We start from the raw sequence: 18,815 nt of genomic DNA, 5'->3' as shown, positions 1-18,815 counted from the left end.
GATGTGTGATGCTAGGACGCGACACGTCTCCTCTTGTTTGAAACACACACATCTGAGGATGGATGGAAGGAAGGATGCGTGGATGGATGGGTGAATGGATGGATGGATGGATGGATGGATGGGTGGGTGGATGGATGGATGGATGGGTGGATGGATGGATGGATGGATGGATGGGTGGAGGATGGGTGGATGGATGGATGGATGGATGGATGGATGGATGGATGGATGGATGGGTGGATGGATGGATGGGTGGATGGGTGGATGGATGGATGGATGGATGGATGGGTGGATGGAAGGATGGATGGATAGATGGATGGATGGGTGGATGGATGGATGGGTGGATGGGTGGATGGATGGATGGATAGATGGATGGATGGGTGGATGGATGGATGGGTGGATGGGTGGATGGATGAATGGATGGATGGATAGATGGATGGATGGGTGGATGGATGGATGGGTGGATGGGTGGATGGATGAATGGATAGATGGGTGGATGGATGGATGGGTGGATGGGTGGATGGGTGGATGGGTGGATGGATGGATGAATGGGTGGATGGATGAATGGATGGATGGGTGGTTGGGGTTCTGGGACCACTGCTTGGTTAAAGGTTAAAGTCAAAAACACAAAAGTTATGTTATGTGAGTTAAGTTATGAAACAGGTTTTATGATCCATCAGCAACAAGATTCTCCACCGTGTTCTCAGCCATGAGGACTTGCTCCTCCTCCTCCTCCCCCTCTTCCTCCTCCTCCTCCTCTTCTTCCTCCCCCTTTTCCTCCTCTTCCTCCTCCTCCTCCTCCTTAAGCTGTAAGTTCAGCCCTGCAGCATCAGAGAGCTGAAATGACCCACAGTGACCACACGGGGGCAGCAGAGGACTTTCTGCTCCTACAGCAGGTCTGTGTGGGACACACTGTCCACAAACTTTAGACCATGATAAGACAGGTTCACTGCTGCTGACCTGACCTCTGTTAACCCCGGGTGGCCCTTACCTGTTCTTCCTCCTGATGACGAGCAGAGGGTGAGTTCATGTCCTCCATGTCCTCCTGAGTGGCTGCTGCTTCTTTCAGTCTGTGTTTCTGTTGTTTCAGATTCCAGCATGACGTCATCAATCAGGTTCGTATCAATATTTAACTCTTTAATTTAATGTGGTGCAGCGTTTACAAACGTCTGACTGCTGCACAGTTATTGAGTTATTGATTGATTTGTTGTTTCATAGGAGTCACTGTTGATGTGATGAATGCTGCTTACAGCTAGTTGCTGGTGCTGGTGTAGCATGGCTGATATCCAGCAGCCATCTTGTTTGTTACATGAACTAAAAAATGTATAAAATATTCAGATGTTTTGGAGTCAGAACTCCGAGGCTGATTCAGACTTTGGTCTGTGTGACTGCTGTTATATAAAGAACAGCTAAACTTCTGATGCTAACAACATTAGCCGTTCCAGAGCTAACAAGCAGCTAATGTGTCTGTTAGCCCTCATTTCCTCCAGCCTGACTCCTGCAGCCTTTACTCAGATATCAGTAAACATTCACGACATTCACAGACTACAGCTGATCCAGAACGCCGCCGCCCGGCCTCTACCTCACACCGGGAGGAGTGACCTCAGAGCACCAGGCCGCCCCTCACCGGCCTCCTGTCAGTATGAGAATTGATTTGATGGTTTTTAAAGCCGTGAAGGGCCTGCTGGCTCCTGAACGCAGCCTGAGATCCTCCTGTCAGGCCCCAGATCCCGGTTAGTCACTGAGGGTGACCGCGCCTTCACTGTCCATGCCCCCAGACTCTGGAACTGGTTTCCAAAGACGGGCAAACTCTTGGGGTGTCCTCTTTCAAAGCTTTTCTTAAAGCTCACTTTCATGGCTTAGCTTTTCCAAGTTATTGATCCTGATTGGTTGGATTGGACTGTATTCTGTCTCATGATTCATGTACAGTCCCTCTCAGTTTGTGACGTTTTGTTGTGAAGCTCTTTAACTGTGAGCCTTGAAAAGTTATGATTATTATTATACATGTTAGATGCAGACACATTATTCTCGATAATAATAATAATAATAATGTAAACTTGTTTCTGGGTGAGCTGAAACATGAAGCAGCAGACTCTCTCTCCTGCTGATGTGGGGGTGCAGCTCTTCTTGTTAGCCACAGAAGCTAATCTTTAAACATGGTTGATTCTCTGCAGTCTGCAGCCAGGCTACGATTTCTGTTAGAGAACAAGAGAGAGATCAAGTCAATGATTCAGTATGATTCTCTATAATATAGTTATTGATCATCTGGTTCTGTGGTTTGTGGTGTGAGTAGCTGTCGGAGGCAGCGTGTTCAGTCTGAGGTCGCTCTTCTATAAATGGCTGCTTTTCCTGCTGCATTAGTTCTGGGTATGAAAGTGAGTTTCGAGGCTCTTCCTGTGTTGACACCGTGACGTCATCCTGTTGCAGGTCTCTGAACGCCCGGCCTGTCCCCGGGAGGACTGCTGACCAGCTCGGACCGTTGGGCCGTCAGTGAATCAGGATTTACGAGGTGAGCAGTCAAAGGATGAAGGTATTTCAGGAGCTTGTTGGCCTCATGACCATAAAGAGGATCCACCAAACCCCCGTCCAAGCACATATATACCACACAGATTACAGGTTTTACTCTGTGACTCCTAGTGCTTCAGTCAGTGTCGGCCATCCTCCTGCTCCTCTTCTTCTTCTTCTTCGTCACGCTTTAGGTGAGAGACTCTTTTCCTCTTCAGTGCAGGCGACGCTCAGGTCTGAATATTATCACAGTCAGTGTGTGGATGTTACAGAACAAAGAAAATATTTGTGAAGTGTAAGTGTGAAGATGCAGCTCATGTCCTAAAGTTTGGTGTAAACTCCTAAAAACAGACTGCGGCTTTTTTCAGTACTGTACTGTAAAACTCTGTGAGGTTAAATTTACTGCTGCTGTAAACTTTAAACTGAACATCATCATCTGCAGGTCTATGTCTGAAATGAAGTCTGTGAAATGTAATGTAACATTCATGTCCTTCGCTTGTCTCGTTAGCTCTGCACTCAGACTTTACTGCTTGTAAACATCTCATCATAAATGTCAGTGTTGACCTCTGACCCCTGGGCCAGGATTAACCTGGTCGGCTCCAGCAGCCTCAGGTTTCTTTCCTCAGAGAACGAGGGCCCCCGGCCTGCTGTCACAGGTCATGATTGCTGCACAGACGATGAGAGGAGGATATAATTAATGATAAATGAATGATTTTACAGGACAGCCAATAAGAACAGACATGAAATTATTTTACTCGTCTCACACCAACAAGAAAAAACAGACATTCTGCTCAGCGACAGCAGGAAGGAAGGCTGACATGTGAGCAGCAGCTCTCTGTGGTCTCATGTTGTCGAACCAGAGGTGGAAATTACGAAGTATTTATCATATCGTATCATATTCGTATTTGTTCGTTACTATACTTAAGTAAATTTTTATGTATTTATACTTAAGTAAAAATAATACTTGCATACTTAATACTTTGACTCCACGTTGCAGCTGTTAGCTGTACTTTCTACTCCACTACATTTCTACAGTGTTTGTAGTTACTTGTTACATTTGATGAACACAGTGCTGGACTGAACATGTACATTAACATTGTCCATTTTAATTTGAAGATGATTTCTTTGATTATTTTAACCTGTTCAGATCCTTTGCAATGGAAATCAATAATATATATTCAGTGTGTGAGTACTTTTACTTTTAATACTTTAAGTACATTTAAAAGTACTTAAGACTTTTACTTCAGTAGGATTGTTGATGTAGCACTTCTACTTTTACTTAAGTATATATTTTACTGGGTAATATATACCCAATTTATTAATAATAGTTTACTTGAGTACCAAGCTTCAGTACTTCCTCCACCACTGTGTCTAACTGTGTGTGTCTGTTTGTGTGCAGAGTCCAGACAGCCAACATGTCAGAGTAAGTCCACTCACTGTTTGATCTGTGTGAGGATCCCTCAGCACATTTAATGACATCACATGTTTCTGCTTTAAAGGGGAAAGAAGATGACGTCCAGCCGCAGGCATCACCTGAAGGTCAGAGCTCTTCAACGTGAATCCGACAGTCTGAAGGCTTTTTAACACAGCGTCTGTGTGTGTGATCCTCCTCCTGCAGAGTTTGGTGCTGCAGATCGCCGCCACCTGGCTGGAGGAGGAAGCCAATGAAATCGCCGCAACCAAAGAGGCCTACATGGCAGAGAACTGCCCTGTCCCCGACCTGAGCGGAGACCAGGCGGCTCTCATGGTGACCAAAAAAAGAAAAGATGGACTCCACCCTTCCCAGGGTGGAGTCTGAGTTTCTGATGACAAATGTTTTTTTAACCAAACAGGAAATCTGCAAGAAGCTGCAGCACGCCATCGACAAGGTGGACGAGGATCGGTACGACGCCGAGGCCAAGGTGGCAAAGATGGACAAAGAGGTCAGGTGTTCTTCTGCTCCATCATTCACACTGAAAACCAAAATCACTGTGATGAAGAGGAGCACTTATCATCTTCATCACAGACTATCCTATAACTAGCCAATCAGAATCCGGGTCTGATCCTCCCCAGTCATCCCCTGTAACAGAGCACAGCCTGTGGTATGTACATCATCCGTAACCATGGTGACTGAATGGCTTCTTCTCCGCATCCAGATTGAGGAGCTGAAGCTGAAGAAGGTGGAGCTGGGTGGAGTGAAGAAGCCCGCCCTGAAGAAGGTGCGCATGTCCGCCGACGCCATGCTGCAGGCTCTGCTGGGAGGCAAGCACAAGGTGACCATGGACCTGAGGGCCAACCTGAAGCAGGTCAAGAAGGAGACCAAAGAGGAGGTGAGGAGCCGCGCTGCACCCCCGCTCCACCCTGAACCAGCGCCCGCTGACATCACTGTGTTCACCTGTCTGTCTTTCAGCCCACAGAGGCCGTCGGCGACTGGCGTAAGAACATCGAGGACAAAGCTGACAGGAAGAAGATGTTCGAGACTTCCTAAAGACTTCTTAAGACTTCTTAACTTTGTAATCCGGCGCTCTGTCACATCTGACCTTTTTCATGGAATTGAATCTCGTACCATTAATGATCATTTTTGACTAAGGGCACGCTGTGAGGCTGCAGTTTCTTCTTCAGTGTAGGCAGAAGCTCTTTAAATCAACTTTAAGAATGGTTAAAAAAAAAGAAATCTTTATCCTGACTGGAAACCTAAACTGACCGTAGAGGCTTTATTTATTAGATTTGTTGAGTGCTGCGCTTGCGTTGAACCACCAGATGGCAGCAGAGAGCCTTCCTCTGCTTGGTTTCTCCTTCCTGCTCCTCAGCCTCCATCAACCTAAACATCCCCGAACATTTACATCAAATCTCTTCTCCACACGAGGTGATGAAGCGTCTGCAGGCGGTGAGTAACAGCTTCTGATCTTTTTAAACAGTTATCATAATTTCACCTCTGAAATGTACACGGTGTGCTTTCACTGATTAATTTTAAGATTTGAAAACTTAAAAAAATATCAGTTACTTACTAAAAATATGTCTGTAAACATCATGGGCTGATAATAAGGACAAACAGGATGTTGAGATAAAACTTCACCTGTTTCGCAGCAGGTCCGTCACCTTCTGGGGTCCCCTGGAAACTTCCTGTCTTCTTTTTACTCAGCTGTCGACACATGTAATCCTAATATGGGACAAATAGGTGAAAATAATTATTACTGCAGTCAGAGGTGCATCGGCTCTTTACTGTGTAGAGCCAAACGTTAAGCTGAAAATACGAATTTAATAATCAAGTAAAATAAATTAATAAAATAATAATTATATATATATTAGTAAATAATTATTTAACTAGCTGTGATATGTTGAAAACATTTTTTGGAAACTGATTCACTTTAGTATTATTATTATTTAGGTTACTGACCTAACTAATTAAACTGTAATAAGTCCAAATAAATAAAAATAAATAAATTAATAAATAATAATTAATAAATAAATAAATTAATTAATTAATTAAAATTATTAAATTAATTAATTGATCTGCTTCATTGCAGCCAAGGACTGAAACTGTTAACACTTTATTTGCCAGTTGTCTGATGCTTGTTGTGTTGTTGTTGTCTTCTTCTTGTGGGGCCCGCTGTGGGACCTGCTGTGGGGCCGCTTAGGGGCCGGCTGCCTGCCAGCTGCTTGTCATGGGGGAAATGTTCATAATGTCAGATCGCCGTGTGACAATTGCTTCTTCCCATCACTTGTCTCTGAGGAGGAACCTGATAGCAGCCGTACTCTCTGCAGCAGAAATTTATGAGGTTCCTCGGAGAGTTACCGTGGTATTTCTGGAGCCTGCCGGCCCATTGGTCTGAAGTAGCTCTGCTACCATAAAGAGGGCGGCCTTTCCCGCTGAGCCAGCACCTCACACCCTATATACCCTGTTTATTCTTTACTGTTTGGGACTTGGCAGTTTCTCCCCCCCTTTCTCCTCGTCCTCCTCACGTTCGGTAGGTGAGAGTCTCTCAGTCGACTTATCCGTTCGCAGTAACAGGGAGCGTCTGCTGAACAGGTTGGTCTGTGGAGGGTCATCTTGGTAAAAGGTGCTGCTGCAGGTGTGACCTCTGACCCCAGAGCGGGGGCCTTACAGGAGGACACTGTGGGACGTTCAGCTGAGCAGTGTGGATGGGTCAGAGTTTGCATTCTGATGGTGAATGGATGGTCGTTGGATGATTTGTCTGCAGCCACTGTGAGATTTAAGATTTAAAAATGTTCCTTTAAAAGTTTGGATTTTGATTGGCTGAAGATGTGGAGCTCTGAGCAGACGTAGGAAAGGTTTTTATCCTGTGTGTGAGTTAGAAATGTGCCGCCTGATGACGGCTGTCACAGATTAGTCTGAAACAAAGTCCTGCTGCTCACAGGTGAGTCAGTCGTTCCTAGTCTGGATGAAGAGTGTCCTCCTTCTAACTTCATCGTGTATGAAGACCTTATCGTATATATAAGTGTGTGTGTGTGTGTGTTGCTGGTCTTATTGTGACTTCCTCGTGCGGCAGATTTGTTTTCTGATTGGTTTGATTGGATTCCTCTTTATTGAGTGTGATTATTTAAAGTGTGTCCTGAGCCCGTGGGTGTCAGCCGGGGTGTTGCGTGCCTGCAGGATGTTTGCATCGGTGTTAACAGCTCTCACTGCATGTGCAGCGCCACATTTGGTTCCTGTGCTGGTGGCACTTGGTGCTCGGATCGGATCGCTGGAACAAGTGGAATTCCAGGCAGAAGGACCGCAGGGGGGGGCCCAGCTTCTGACCCCGCCCATCCAAAATTAGCCAAAATGTCCTCGATATCATGTTTCCTGCTGGAGGTCAAAGGGTGGTCCTGATCAATAATGGGCCGTGTTGAGTTCAGCTGTGTCAGTGTGCTTCATGCAGCTCAACCGATGAACTGACGCGTGTTTTCTGTGTCTGAACAGAGCGTGAAGATCTCACACAGCCAACATGTCTGAGTAAGTACAAGATCTCCTTCTTCTTCTCTGTCTTCACCATGCATGTTTATGCTCTGATCTGCAGACACACTTCATGTTGTTAAATAAAACGTTCTCAGGTCAGGAAGCCATATTTCTTCTTGATCAGTCTGAAGGTCAACATTTGGGTCCAGTGACAGCAGCTGTACAGATCAGCTCTGTGTGAGGACGCTCAGGTCCTGAACGTTCAATGTGGATGCAGCTGTTTGACCTTCCTGCATTAAAGGGACAGTACTCATAAATCTGATGTTCATATTATACAGGTGGCCTTCAGTGTCCATCCACCTGGAGTTTAGTTTAGTTTAGTTTAGTTTAGTTTAGTTTAGTTTAGTTTAGTTTAGTTTAGTTTAGTTTAGTTTAGTTTAGTTTAGTTTAGTTTAGTTTAGTTTAGTTTAGTTTAGTTTAGTTTAGTTTAGTTTAGTTTAGTTTAGTTTAGTTTAGTTTAGTTTAGTCCACATTAAAATGGTGACCTGCCCCTTTAAGAGGAGGACTTAACCATTCACAGATATCTGTGTTGGCGCCTCACGTTTTCTCGTAGCATAAAGATCATGAAGTACGACTTTTTATGAAAATAAGATGAGGAGAAAGAAAAAGGTTTCATTAGTGTCATATCGTGTCACATGACTCCTCGCTCCTCTTCCTCCGACAGGGGAAAGAAAATGACCTCGAGCCGCAGGCATCATCTAAAGGTGAGCTGGCCTTTTTATCTTCCTTTTTTTCTTTTCACTTGTCACATACTTCCAGAGAAAGAGGAGCTCCTTCCTCTGAGTTTCTTGTGTTTCTTCCTCCCTGCAGAGTTTGATGCTGCAGATCGCTGCCAGCTGGATCGAGCAGGAGACCAAGGACATCGCAGCTGCCAAGGAGGCCTACATGAATGAGAACTGCCCGGCCCCCGACCTGGGCGGGGACACGGCCGCCCTCATGGTGAGACCTGATGGGTAAAAATGTTTGGCATCACAGAAATGCATCATGTGGCGCTGAGACTCCAGACATGTGTCTGTATGTGGAAATGCAGGACTACACATTTATAAATATGTATTTTCATTCTCATCAATAACTTCACTGTTCTGGTTAAATGTCAACAGGAGGTCTGCAAGAAGATCTACGCCGCCATCGACAAGATCGATGAGGCGAGGTACGACACCGAGGCCAAAGTTCAGAAGGCCGACAAAGAGGTGAGAAACCCGAGACTGAAAGTCAGGAGTGGGACTGAAGACCAGCTGACCAATCAGAGACCAGTATTAGATATCTAAAAAAAATGGTGCTGATCACATGGGATCCTCCACTGAGATCAGAACTGTGTCCATAGCAATGACCTCTGACACATAGCAACAGGGCGCCATGACCGACCAATGGGACACGAGTGTCTGTAGGAATGAGTTTCCATAGCAACAGTCTGTTCTTATTACAAGCGGCTGTTCTTCTGCATCCAGATCGAGGAGCTGAAGCTGAAGGTGGTGGAGCTGGCCGGAGTGAAGAAGCCCGCCCTGAAGAAGGTGCGCATGTCCGCCGACGCCATGCTGCAGGCTCTGCTGGGAGGCAAGCACAAGGTGACCATGGACCTGAGGGCCAACCTGAAGCAGGTCAAGAAGGAGGTGAAGGAGGAGGTGAGGAGCCAACTCAACTGGAGCCACCCTCAAGTGGCCTCTAGAGGAACTGCAGGTTCTGCAGGGTGCTGCTCTGTCGGAGCAGATTCTGTCCCACAGTCCACAAATCTTTTTCTTTCATCCATTGTCTTAAGACATGGCTGTCTCATCAGTCCCCATGGTAACATGTCTTCATGCTTCCTTGCAGCCCACAGAGGCCGTCGGCGACTGGCGTAAGAACATCGAGGACAAGGCTGACAGGAAGAAGATGTTCGAGACTTCCTAAAAGCCTCCGAGGTCGGTGAGGACGGACGGCGTTTCTGTCTGAGGTCTAAGGTCTGAGCGCGTTTCCGTGTCCCGTCCAGACGCTTCAGGAACGAGACGCTCTTCTTCTTCTTTTTATTTTTATTTTTTGTTGTTGTTTTGTTTTTTCTTCTTTGGTGGTTTGTGACGCCGTCGCCTCCCAGAGACTGAACCAACACAAACAGTCACATGACTCTGTGCAGTTAGAACAGCTGACAGGAAACATCAGCTCAGAATGTACATTCACTCACTCAGTAGCAATAAATGTTTCAACTAAGGAGCAATCTGTTGGTTATTTTAATTTCACTTAAAGCCTGAGTAGATTCCTTTGACAGGTTAGACCATATTTCAAAATAAATCGATAAATACACAGCTGGAGGAAACATTCTGATGACAAAGACAAAGTCCTTATATTAAAATAATTAAAATCTAAATTATCCAGATGTTGTCACATAAATCTTACAGCTTTTTGTGCATATTTTATTATAAACTTTTTTAAACTATGTTCTGTAACAGCTTGAACATGAGAAATGTAACTTTTTTCTGTTAAATTTAGAGAAACCTTCAGTTTGTTTTACTCTTGAGACGTTTTTAAATTATTTAGTGAAACATTCCTCTGTTCCAGCCCTACAAAATAAAAGGTTGTAACTGAAAAGGCTAGTATTAAAACTAGTTAGAACTGAAGCTGAGGAGGGCAGGACAGACTGTTTCCACCTGAGAGGCTTTTACTTTGAAGGCAGCTTCCTCCGTCGGATGCTTTTACTTTGAAGGCAGCTTCCTCCGTCGGATGCTTTTACTTTGAAGGCCGCTTCACCCCTCAGACTTGCTGTTTTCTCTGTAGAAGTGTGGAAAGTGGGCTTTTTTTATTTGGGGTTCTGTTCTCACAGAGCGCCCCGTCAGTGAGGAGGTCTGATGGGGGGTGTTGTGCCTGGCAGGGCTGGGCCGGGTGTATTTCAGGAGCTCGCCGGCTCATTGGTCTGACCAGGAATCCACTTCCATAAAGAGGATCTGAGCATTTTGCTGAGGCATCGCAACCCTCCATATATACCTATTAGATTTTCACTGTCTGCGGCTTTGGCAGTGTCTCCCTTTCTTCCACCAAGTGTGTCTTGTCCTCTTCTTCTTCCTCTTCTTCCTCCTCTCAATAGGTGAGAAAGCTTTTTCCTTCTTCCTCTCTGAGAGCAGCATCTTTAAAGAACAGAACCCACCACATTTTAAATTTACAACAGGACTGCACCATCCGTTCCTCCACCTTTGACCCGTCCCGACATCCTAAACTCGCTTTCTGCATGTTTGTCGCTGCCGTTTGACCCTTTCCTGACCAACCTGGATTTATGGAGCAGTTTGATGGCGCTCTGTTTGGGTTAAGAAGTGATTGTAAGCGAGCAGGTGGAGGCAGAGCCTGAACGCCTCAGGGCGGCTCTCCTCAGAACGATGACCCATGGAGACAGTTTGAAGGTGTGGAGAGAGAAAAAGATTCAAATGTTCCTTTGTGCACTTTATTGATCATACATGTGTTAGTTAATAGGATTTTAGTTCCATTTATTATTATATATTGATATATTTTGCTGTTTCCTTGGCTATAAAGAAATGTAAAGCCTGTCCTGTAAAACCAGCAGATGGTTTTTGTGTGGACCTTTAATTGATGATTAAGGCGTCAGCTGGTTTGCAGCCTCAGTCACTTTGAATGTAGGCTGCTGCCGTTGGGTTAATGATGTTCCACTGTAAATTTTTCACATTAACCCTTCACTCTTTCTGCTCGTAAACGTTAAAAGATGCGACACCTGATCCTGATCATCCCAGATTAGTTCAGTCGACGTCGCTGCTCTTCAGCTGTGGCCTAAGATCGCGTTACGGCACAAATATTCCGCTCCATCCATCTCCATCAGGAACATGCTGAGCTCAGAGGAGCGCGCGCTGACAACCTGATCTGAACGACCTACGACGTTCAGCAGGGGTCAGGAAGGCTCAACGGTCTGATCCATGTGCTCTCTTCCTTTTTTTTTTAAATGCAGGTTGTGAACCTTAAAAACCGCCAACATGTCTGAGTAAGTGTGACCACATCCTGTCTGACTCTGTAATTATTCATGTCACAAACTCCTGTAATCTGATTACAACAGTGACTGATGCTTTCCATCTCCCAAACAGGAAAAAGATGACGTCCAGCCGCAGGCATCACCTGAAGGTAAACACACATCAAAAGGGGGGACTACTTTCTCTGGTGGATTGAAACCACTTTCAGATCAATGTGTACCAAACAGAAGTGTTGGCTAACCATGCTGTTTGTCCTGCAGAGCCTGATCCTCCAGATCGCTATGAACTGGATCGAGGAGGAGAAGAAAGAACTGGCTACGACCAAGGAGGCCTACATGGCAGAACACTGCCCCGCTCCCGACCTGAGCGGAGACCAGGCCGCCCTGATGGTGAGGGCCGGAATCTCTAAGCGCTAAAGCTGGGTTTAAGTGATGCTACCGCTAATCAAAAGTCAATAACTGAACTCCCCAGTGTCAGTGAGTTGGTCCTCCTCAGCAAAGGTGTCTTTAGCCCAGCTTAGCAAAAACCCAAGCTAGTAGAAGGTGCTAACCTAACCTCTTGGAGATTGGCTGACTTGTACTCTATACAGGTTCAGTCTGTAGCTTTTAGCATTTTTTTCATAAAGCTAGCTTAGCAACTTTTTGATGAGCATTTATGGAACACACATCTCGGAAAAGTGAAAAGTGTGCGCTACCACACAAATGTCTTGTTATGCTGTTAGCTGCTGTGATAAGCATTGTTAGCAACACTAAAACCACTCTATGATACTTCCTGGGATTCCACCGGTGGTTTTGTGTCTGTAGGAAACCTGCAAGAAGCTCCATGCTGCCATCGACAAGATCGATGAGGACAGGTACGACATCGAGGCCAAAGTGCAGAAGGCTGACAAAGAGGTGAGGAGCACTGAAGGAGCAGCATGAGCACAAATAACCAGCGGAAAGGGTTAAAAATTATGTTTTCTGCTGCACAGATTGAAGACCTGAATATCAAAGTGGTGGACCTGAGAGGAGTGAAGAAGCCCGCCCTGAAGAAGGTCCGCATGTCCGCAGACTCCATGCTGCAGGCTCTGCTGGGCTCCAAACACAAGGTGACCATGGACCTGAGGTCTAACCTGAAGCAGGTGAAGAAGGAGGTGAAGGAGGAGGTGAGTTCCCCGATTTTTATTTATTCAATAAAACCTTGTTGAATAAATAATCCTCCCTAGTCACTGTTGTGTGTCCTTGGGCAAGACACTTTACCCGCATAGCCTCCAGTGTACTCACTGGTGTATGGTGCTCTTTGCTGGGCTGCCTTAAGCAATTTCCCCATTGTGGGACTAATAAAGGTTTCAAATTTTAATTTAAAAAATATCAAACATGGGTCTGATCTGAATCTACACATGAACTTTTTATTTTGAAATGACTTCCTGCTTCCTGTCGCCTGCAGCCAACAGAAGCAGTGGGTGACTGGCGTAAGAACATCGAGGACAAGGCTGACAGGAAGAAGATGTTCGAGACTTCCTAAGCGTGTTGCCGCTGTGTGTCTGTCTGTTTACATGCACTCCACGTGTCTTATGTGTGTCGGCCGCTTGGCGCCGCACGAAGCTGATCAGTCTGTTTGATTTGTTTTTGCACTTTTAGTCTAGGGGGGGGCGGGGAGGAGAGTCTCTGCAGGTTCACAACATCACATCTTCACCTCCGCACAGTCAGGGACACATTCACACACCCGGTTCAAAAAGCACAATAAAGTCCACTGTGGAAGGAAAAGCTGCGGCTCTGTTGTCTTTTCAGCACGACACACACTCTGCTCCTTATTCATGATGTTTATATTCAAATAAATACTGCAACACGTCAAACTGAAGCTGCTTCTTCTTTCTCAAACATTTATCAACATGATCTGACAAATGACTTCACTAACTACAGTCACTGCATTGTTTTATTATTATTTCTGTCTCCAGTAATCATTGATCAGACTGAAATGAAATCCTGATTTTGGCGTTTTCTTTGGATAAGATGGAACCTCGGGCTTCATCATTAAAGGCAGCTGGAATTATTACCTGTGCTGCTCGGTCCACTCACCTGCACCCAAATAAAGATGGAGGAACTTCCTGTGACATCACCCGCAGCTTTTCATCACAGCAGCACATGAATCCACCTGTTAATCCAAATATGGGCAAAGAGGCGGAGCCTGAGTGGAGCTGTCAACATCTATGATCAGCAGTGTGTCAGACTGTAAACATTTATTTATGCTGTAAAATAGGACATATTACCAAAGATAGGTAATCCTCATCATAATACAGATAGATGAGGATTGGATTTAGAGTCAGCCTCTACTGGACAATCGGTGAACTGCAGCCTCCACCTCTAAACCAGCAGAGTGTCTGGGAGTCAAGTCTGCTTTATGAAGGATCCTTAAGACTAATCCCAGCCCTTTATTTACACCACTTTCTGCTACCTCAGATGACCACAGGGGGCGCTGCATGTAAAACCACTGCTAATTTCAATATTTGTCTGTGTGCAGAAATAGAATTAAAAACATGTCTAGTATTTTTAGTGGAACTGACATCAGCTCTGTCCTCCTTTCTGTCCATTTTCTGTGTAGAAAAAAACATATTCGAACACAGGGGGCGCTAGTGAGCACAGACAGGACCTGTTGGTCAGAACCAGCGTGCTGCATCATCAGAACTTTCAAAGCAGCTCGACTCCCAGCTGGAGGGTCTGTGCTGCATTTCTTTGCTTTTTCTCAGACTTTAATTATTAAAACTTCCTGTGGGTGTTTATAGATTTACCTCACACACACTCACACACACGCTCCTTGTATGGCGCTCGGAGCTCTGCCTCCAGCCTGTCGGGGATCCGGGGCTGTGCAGGCCTCTAGAGTTTCCTCAGAAGCTAACTTTATCCTGTTGGCCTGCGGGGGGGAATGTGGAGGAGATGCCTCAGCGTTATATTCGGATCATGTGACCTCACTCAGACTCCTGCGACACGTCTGTTTCAGGCAGAACCGTCGAAACAGCTGCGTCTCCTGATGACGTCATAACAGCTGTTTTCATGTCAGGGATGAGAGACGCATCAACAGACAGCAGCCATATAAAACAGACGCCTACACTCTCCTCCTGTGACTCAGTCGCTGCAGTTCTCCATCTGTCCACCAGGTGTCCTCAGACTGGGACCTGTCCAAACATTCTCCTCACAGTGGCTCACAGACCCTCCTGCCCCACAGGGGGCGATCACATGTATGGAGCTGAAGTGAAGTAAGGGAGTGTGAGTGTGGATGAGATGACTGGGCTCTATGATGGTAACAGCCAAAGGTCTAATTGGTCAAATGAGGTGTCAATTAAAAGGTCAGAGGGCAGCGTCCATTTTGGTGTCTAGAAATTTAAACTGGTGTCCTGTAGGAGAAAGGAGGATATGATGAGTGTTGGTGGAGTGTTGGATTGCTGATGCCATGGGTGAGTTGCGTGGACGTTGTGTTTTTGTCAGCAGGGTGCTGGACGTGTTGATGTTTTGGTAATGATGTCATTGATGAGGTGTTGTGTGTTGTTCCAGCAGCTGGCTCACAGGGCTGGACACTGTCAGATGTGTGGTGTTTGTGTGTCTTTTTGTGCGTGTTGGGACGACACCTGCTCTGTTTCAACCTCCCGGTTTAATCAGGCACTAAACTGCAGCTGCATGGAGGCACTTGGCTCTAATGAGCTTTAACTAGCCATGAAGGAGTCCAGGACGAGGAGCAGTGTGAGTCCACAGTAAAAGCAGGAGTGCAGGTGTGAGTATGAAGGGGAGCTGCATCCATCATGTGGTGATATAACTCAACACATTTGTGATTAAAATGGTCATTTTATCATCATAGAAGCAGAGTATTATCCACAGCTGGTCTGTGGAGTGGAGCCTCTGCTCCACCAGGGAGCAGCAGAAAGTAGAAGCTGAGCTGATGTAAACACAGCAGCCACCACGGTGAGCCTCACCGCACAGAGCTGCACATCTGTCAGCACCAAACCAGCCGGTCCAGCTGGACGGAGGCGTCCAGAACTCTGTCTCTGAGCCCCATCTCTGTGAGGACAAAGACGCAGCGGTCTCTGAACTCCCACCGCCGAGTCCGGACAGGAGACATTTATTCAGGGAGGAGACATCAGAGCGCAGGACGGAGCGGCCGGTCGAGCACGGAGCCTCCTCTTCCTCACACAGAGACTTCAGGCAGCGTGGAGGACTAGAAGCCTGGTCCCTGCAGCCAGCAGAGAGCACGGAGCTGATCCAGCAGACCCTCATACAGGCTGCTGCTGGAGGCTTCTGGACCACAGACACCAACGCCTCTGAGTCTACCTCTCTGGATGGACTGAGGACAGACTGACTCACTGCTCCACCTAGTGGCTCAAAGAGGGATTACAGGTGGGTACAGTCTGCAGCTAGCTTCTCTGAACTTGTTCTTTATTATAAGATCTAGGTGTGCTCTAACTCTACAACATTGCATTTTTATTTAATGTTCTTCACTTGTTGACGCTCTAATGTTTAAATAACTGTGAAAAACTGTTTCTCCGTCTGCTTTGTTTACCTGTCAGTTGTCTCACAGACCCTCACGGCTTATATTTAGCCGTCACTGTGTAGTTTTTATGCAGTGAGTGATTTATGATGAGTCAGCGCACATCGACACTGGGACCCTGAGGGGTGAAAGGTCAGAGTTCAGGGAGCGTCTGAACCAGCTCAGTGAAAACTGATACTGATTATATTTAGACAGAAGCTGCTGAAGAATGAGCGTCTGTAGGTTCAGAATAAATTCATTCTGTGTGAAGAAGCGCTCTGAGGCCTCACCAGCGGCTCCTACAGGAGGAGAGGTTTCTGTCCTGTGTGCTGAATCAGTGTCAAAGCTGTTCCACGGCCAGGAGGGGGTGTGTTTGTTCTGTCTGAGCAGTCAACCTTCCTGGTTGGACCTCAGCAGGCACAGATTAGAGGTATAATCTGACGGATGAATATGTGTGTCTGTGTGTTTCTGTGGATGTTTTCAGCGATTGTTGCTGCCTCCTCTTCCTCGTCTGCCTCACTCATCAGGAATGCCTCGACACTCCTCTCTGCTGGTTTAATGAGGCTGAATTCCTCCACCTGAGTGGAATCATTGCTGCGTTGCTCCGTCACCAGGCTCCACACGGCTCCTCCATGCTGTAAAGCTGCTGGAGGGGGGGCAGACCAACACTGCCATAAAAGCCGTCCTGACCGAAGCTTGTAAAAATATGGAGGAGGTTCAGGGTGGAGCAGAAAATTCACCATCAGGTTCACGTGAGCTGCCGTCCGTCACAGCAAAACTCTGAAGAAAATGAGATTAAAAACCATTTTCTTATTTGTTTTAATAAGGAAGGACCATGAGACATGTTGTCATCAGATGTAAACAAACGTCTGCAGGACTTTGTGTCTTTGTGGTCTGTCAGTTGTTTTCATTTTGTTTATCACAATATTAAATCAGCTAAACCCTGGGAAACATTCTGTGTGCATCATTTGATCAGAGTATTAGAGAGTATTCCATGAATCCTGGGTTGACAGACAGAGAGGACAGTTTGTCCTGAGGACACTTTGGTTAGGAGCCGGGTGTCAGAAGATCTGTGTTGGCATGGAAACGTCTTTATTTAACTCCACAAGCTGAGAAAACAGAGCGATCATGTTCTCAGGAGAAAAGCCTTCAGGCCGACAGCAGAGTACGATGTGAGTCCGATCAAATTCAGACAAACTGTTTACTGTACACAGACTGGCTCATAACGTCCTCAGATCGTCTTTCCCGGTGTCAGCGTCTCTGCAGCTGAATCAGGTAATTATCTGAACGGGATGTTTTATTATCATCCAGTCACAATATAATGCTAAGATACCCTAACAGGCTAGGTTTAGCCAGCTAGCTAGTTGTTGTGTGTGTTGTTAAATATTGGTTTTGCCGCCAGATTAGCTCACAGGAGTCTGTTATCTACGTAGTATTTTGCTACACTATTTGGCTAACGGTGTGTCCCTGTTAGCATGCAGGCTAGCATCAGTGAGGTAACTCAAACATCACTTCCTTTGTGTAGGAGAGGAGGTCAGCGATGGTTAAATCACAGAATTCCAGTGGGTAAGCCCCTCTGTGGAGGAGGGCCTGTTCTCGGTGTCACCGGGTCAGGTCGGGAGCAGATGTGGTGGCATGGAGATCGGGCCGGGAACATATTCTGGGTCACAGGTCAGCCCTACCTGATCTGAGGGAGCAGACCTGCTTTGTTCTTTTGTGCAGCTTTAATCCTGCTTCAGCCAAATAAGCAAAACAGATTTTCTTTTTGGGCCTCAGGACAGGATTAGCTGCAGGATTTAGTGTCCTGGATTAAACTTTAGAGCTGATGTCTCACTTTTCCTATTGTTCTAGCTGCTTTCAGTCATGTCAGTGATGGCTCTCTGTGGCTGAACCGGACCATCTGAACATCTTATTAACTCACAGCTCTGCCTCCTGGCTCTGGTTCTGGATGCAGGTGGGACGTCTGACAGATGTTTCTGCCCTGACGTGTGCAGCAGCTCGGACTGTTTGTCCTGAGCTGAAGGAGGCTCTGTGCTGTTTCTGTGCAGATGGACGGAGCTGTTCATTCCCCCAGCGGGGAGGAAGGTGGAGAAGATCAACACCTCTGTGTGTCTGTGTGAAGGGCTCACAGGCAGCAGCTGACTATGATCAGACCTAGTGAAAAACAATAGTGATGTGAAGGACACACAGTTGTCGAGCCCTGTGTTTGCTTTAAGGCGTCAGGGTTGCGTTCAGGTCACCCGCCGCTCTCTGGAAATGGCAGCTCTGCTTTATGTGAGCCTACTTCAGAGTGAAGGAGGCCGTCCTCACTTCCCAGAACAGCCCTTTTGTCTGACGTGCCACCAAGCGAAGACTTACTGGAGTGGGTTGCTGTGGTAACGGCGGTGTGTTGAATGTGTGAGCGTGAGGGCTGCGTGCAGACAAAGGCGCGGGGTTTGTTTGTCAGAGTGTGGAGGGCGGGCGGAGGCCTGCTGATGAGCGCCTGCTCAGAAACACTGAAGTCCAGCAGGGTGAGCCTACAGCTGCACACACAGGTGACCACGCCGTGTCCACCAAATCCTCCTGAAACCACTGACACCAGCAGGGCCCACATGTCTGAAGGTGGAGTGAAGGCCTGACTCAGATCAAACATGCTGCACCACAGATTATCATCATCATAATCTGTCTAATCTGCAGTTCACCACAGCTGTTGATCTCTCCAGGCTTCAAGCTGTGTGTTCATGCTGAACCACAGAATGTTCGACCAATCAAAACTGGGCTTTTTAACATGGACCCTAACCTTAACCCTCAAGTGGCCGCTCAAGGAACTGCAGGTCTCAGTGAAGCTCCTCCTCCTTTTCCTCCTGGACGAGTCATCATCACTGTGAGGACTGGCATACACACACACACTAACACACACACACAGTCACACACACTCACACACACACACACTCACACTCTCT

The 18,815-nt window shown here is 46.5% G+C and overlaps 3 protein-coding genes across 8 annotated transcripts; all 3 read left to right on the top strand.

Moving 5' to 3' along the window:
• Positions 1 to 551: 551 nt before the first annotated feature.
• On the top strand, positions 552 to 5,073 carry LOC114452549 (troponin I, fast skeletal muscle-like). 2 transcript variants are annotated; one of them, XM_028431913.1, is made up of 8 exons: positions 552 to 1,112; positions 2,425 to 2,696; positions 3,902 to 3,925; positions 4,002 to 4,041; positions 4,121 to 4,249; positions 4,335 to 4,424; positions 4,638 to 4,811; positions 4,892 to 5,073. In XM_028431913.1, the coding sequence occupies exons 3-8, from the start codon at positions 3,918 to 3,920 to the stop codon at positions 4,967 to 4,969; spliced, it is 519 nt and encodes a 172-aa protein (XP_028287714.1). In that variant the 5' UTR covers positions 552 to 1,112; positions 2,425 to 2,696; positions 3,902 to 3,917; the 3' UTR covers positions 4,970 to 5,073. The 2 variants fall into 2 exon arrangements, with proteins under 2 accessions (XP_028287714.1, XP_028287713.1); XM_028431912.1 differs by having other exon boundaries at positions 554 to 1,112; positions 2,425 to 2,506.
• A 127-nt stretch (positions 5,074 to 5,200) lies between these two features.
• LOC114452550 (troponin I, fast skeletal muscle-like) lies at positions 5,201 to 11,394 on the top strand. Of its 4 annotated transcripts, none has more exons than XM_028431916.1 (8): positions 5,201 to 5,368; positions 7,406 to 7,438; positions 8,106 to 8,145; positions 8,252 to 8,380; positions 8,542 to 8,631; positions 8,890 to 9,063; positions 9,251 to 10,493; positions 11,361 to 11,394. In XM_028431916.1, the coding sequence occupies exons 2-7, from the start codon at positions 7,431 to 7,433 to the stop codon at positions 9,326 to 9,328; spliced, it is 519 nt and encodes a 172-aa protein (XP_028287717.1). In that variant the 5' UTR covers positions 5,201 to 5,368; positions 7,406 to 7,430; the 3' UTR covers positions 9,329 to 10,493; positions 11,361 to 11,394. The 4 variants fall into 4 exon arrangements, with proteins under 4 accessions (XP_028287717.1, XP_028287718.1, XP_028287716.1 ...); XM_028431917.1 differs by lacking the exon at positions 5,201 to 5,368 and adding an exon at positions 6,010 to 6,453; XM_028431915.1 differs by lacking the exon at positions 5,201 to 5,368 and adding an exon at positions 6,012 to 6,511.
• Positions 7,428 to 13,124, top strand: LOC114452552 (troponin I, fast skeletal muscle-like). Of its 2 annotated transcripts, XM_028431922.1 has the most exons (7): positions 10,422 to 10,493; positions 11,361 to 11,393; positions 11,494 to 11,530; positions 11,640 to 11,768; positions 12,183 to 12,272; positions 12,350 to 12,523; positions 12,805 to 13,124. In XM_028431922.1, exons 2-7 carry the CDS (start codon positions 11,386 to 11,388, stop codon positions 12,880 to 12,882), a joined length of 516 nt encoding a protein of 171 aa, XP_028287723.1. In that variant the 5' UTR covers positions 10,422 to 10,493; positions 11,361 to 11,385; the 3' UTR covers positions 12,883 to 13,124. The 2 variants fall into 2 exon arrangements, with proteins under 2 accessions (XP_028287724.1, XP_028287723.1); XM_028431923.1 differs by lacking the exons at positions 10,422 to 10,493; positions 11,361 to 11,393 and adding an exon at positions 7,428 to 7,438.
• Positions 13,125 to 18,815: the final 5,691 nt, after the last annotated feature.

This window comes from Parambassis ranga, chromosome 19, assembly GCF_900634625.1.
Source record: "Parambassis ranga chromosome 19, fParRan2.1, whole genome shotgun sequence".
Classification (NCBI taxonomy): domain Eukaryota; kingdom Metazoa; phylum Chordata; class Actinopteri; family Ambassidae; genus Parambassis; species Parambassis ranga.
The sequence above is the reverse complement of the archived record's forward strand: the minus strand, read 5'-3'. Positions and strand labels throughout refer to the sequence as shown.

What these genes read in the sequence shown, in the direction of transcription:
- LOC114452549 (XM_028431913.1), top strand. An exon ending in GCCGCAGGCATCACCTGAAG is followed by an intron (nt 4,042 to 4,120) that starts GTCAGAGCTCTT and finishes CTCCTCCTGCAG; the next exon opens with AGTTTGGTGCTGCAGATCGC. An exon ending in TGGCAAAGATGGACAAAGAG is followed by an intron (nt 4,425 to 4,637) that starts GTCAGGTGTTCT and finishes CTCCGCATCCAG; the next exon opens with ATTGAGGAGCTGAAGCTGAA.
- LOC114452550 (XM_028431916.1), top strand. An exon ending in GCCGCAGGCATCATCTAAAG is followed by an intron (nt 8,146 to 8,251) that starts GTGAGCTGGCCT and finishes TCCTCCCTGCAG; the next exon opens with AGTTTGATGCTGCAGATCGC. An exon ending in AGAAGGAGGTGAAGGAGGAG is followed by an intron (nt 9,064 to 9,250) that starts GTGAGGAGCCAA and finishes GCTTCCTTGCAG; the next exon opens with CCCACAGAGGCCGTCGGCGA.
- LOC114452552 (XM_028431923.1), top strand. An exon ending in GCCGCAGGCATCACCTGAAG is followed by an intron (nt 11,531 to 11,639) that starts GTAAACACACAT and finishes TTTGTCCTGCAG; the next exon opens with AGCCTGATCCTCCAGATCGC. An exon ending in TGCAGAAGGCTGACAAAGAG is followed by an intron (nt 12,273 to 12,349) that starts GTGAGGAGCACT and finishes TCTGCTGCACAG; the next exon opens with ATTGAAGACCTGAATATCAA.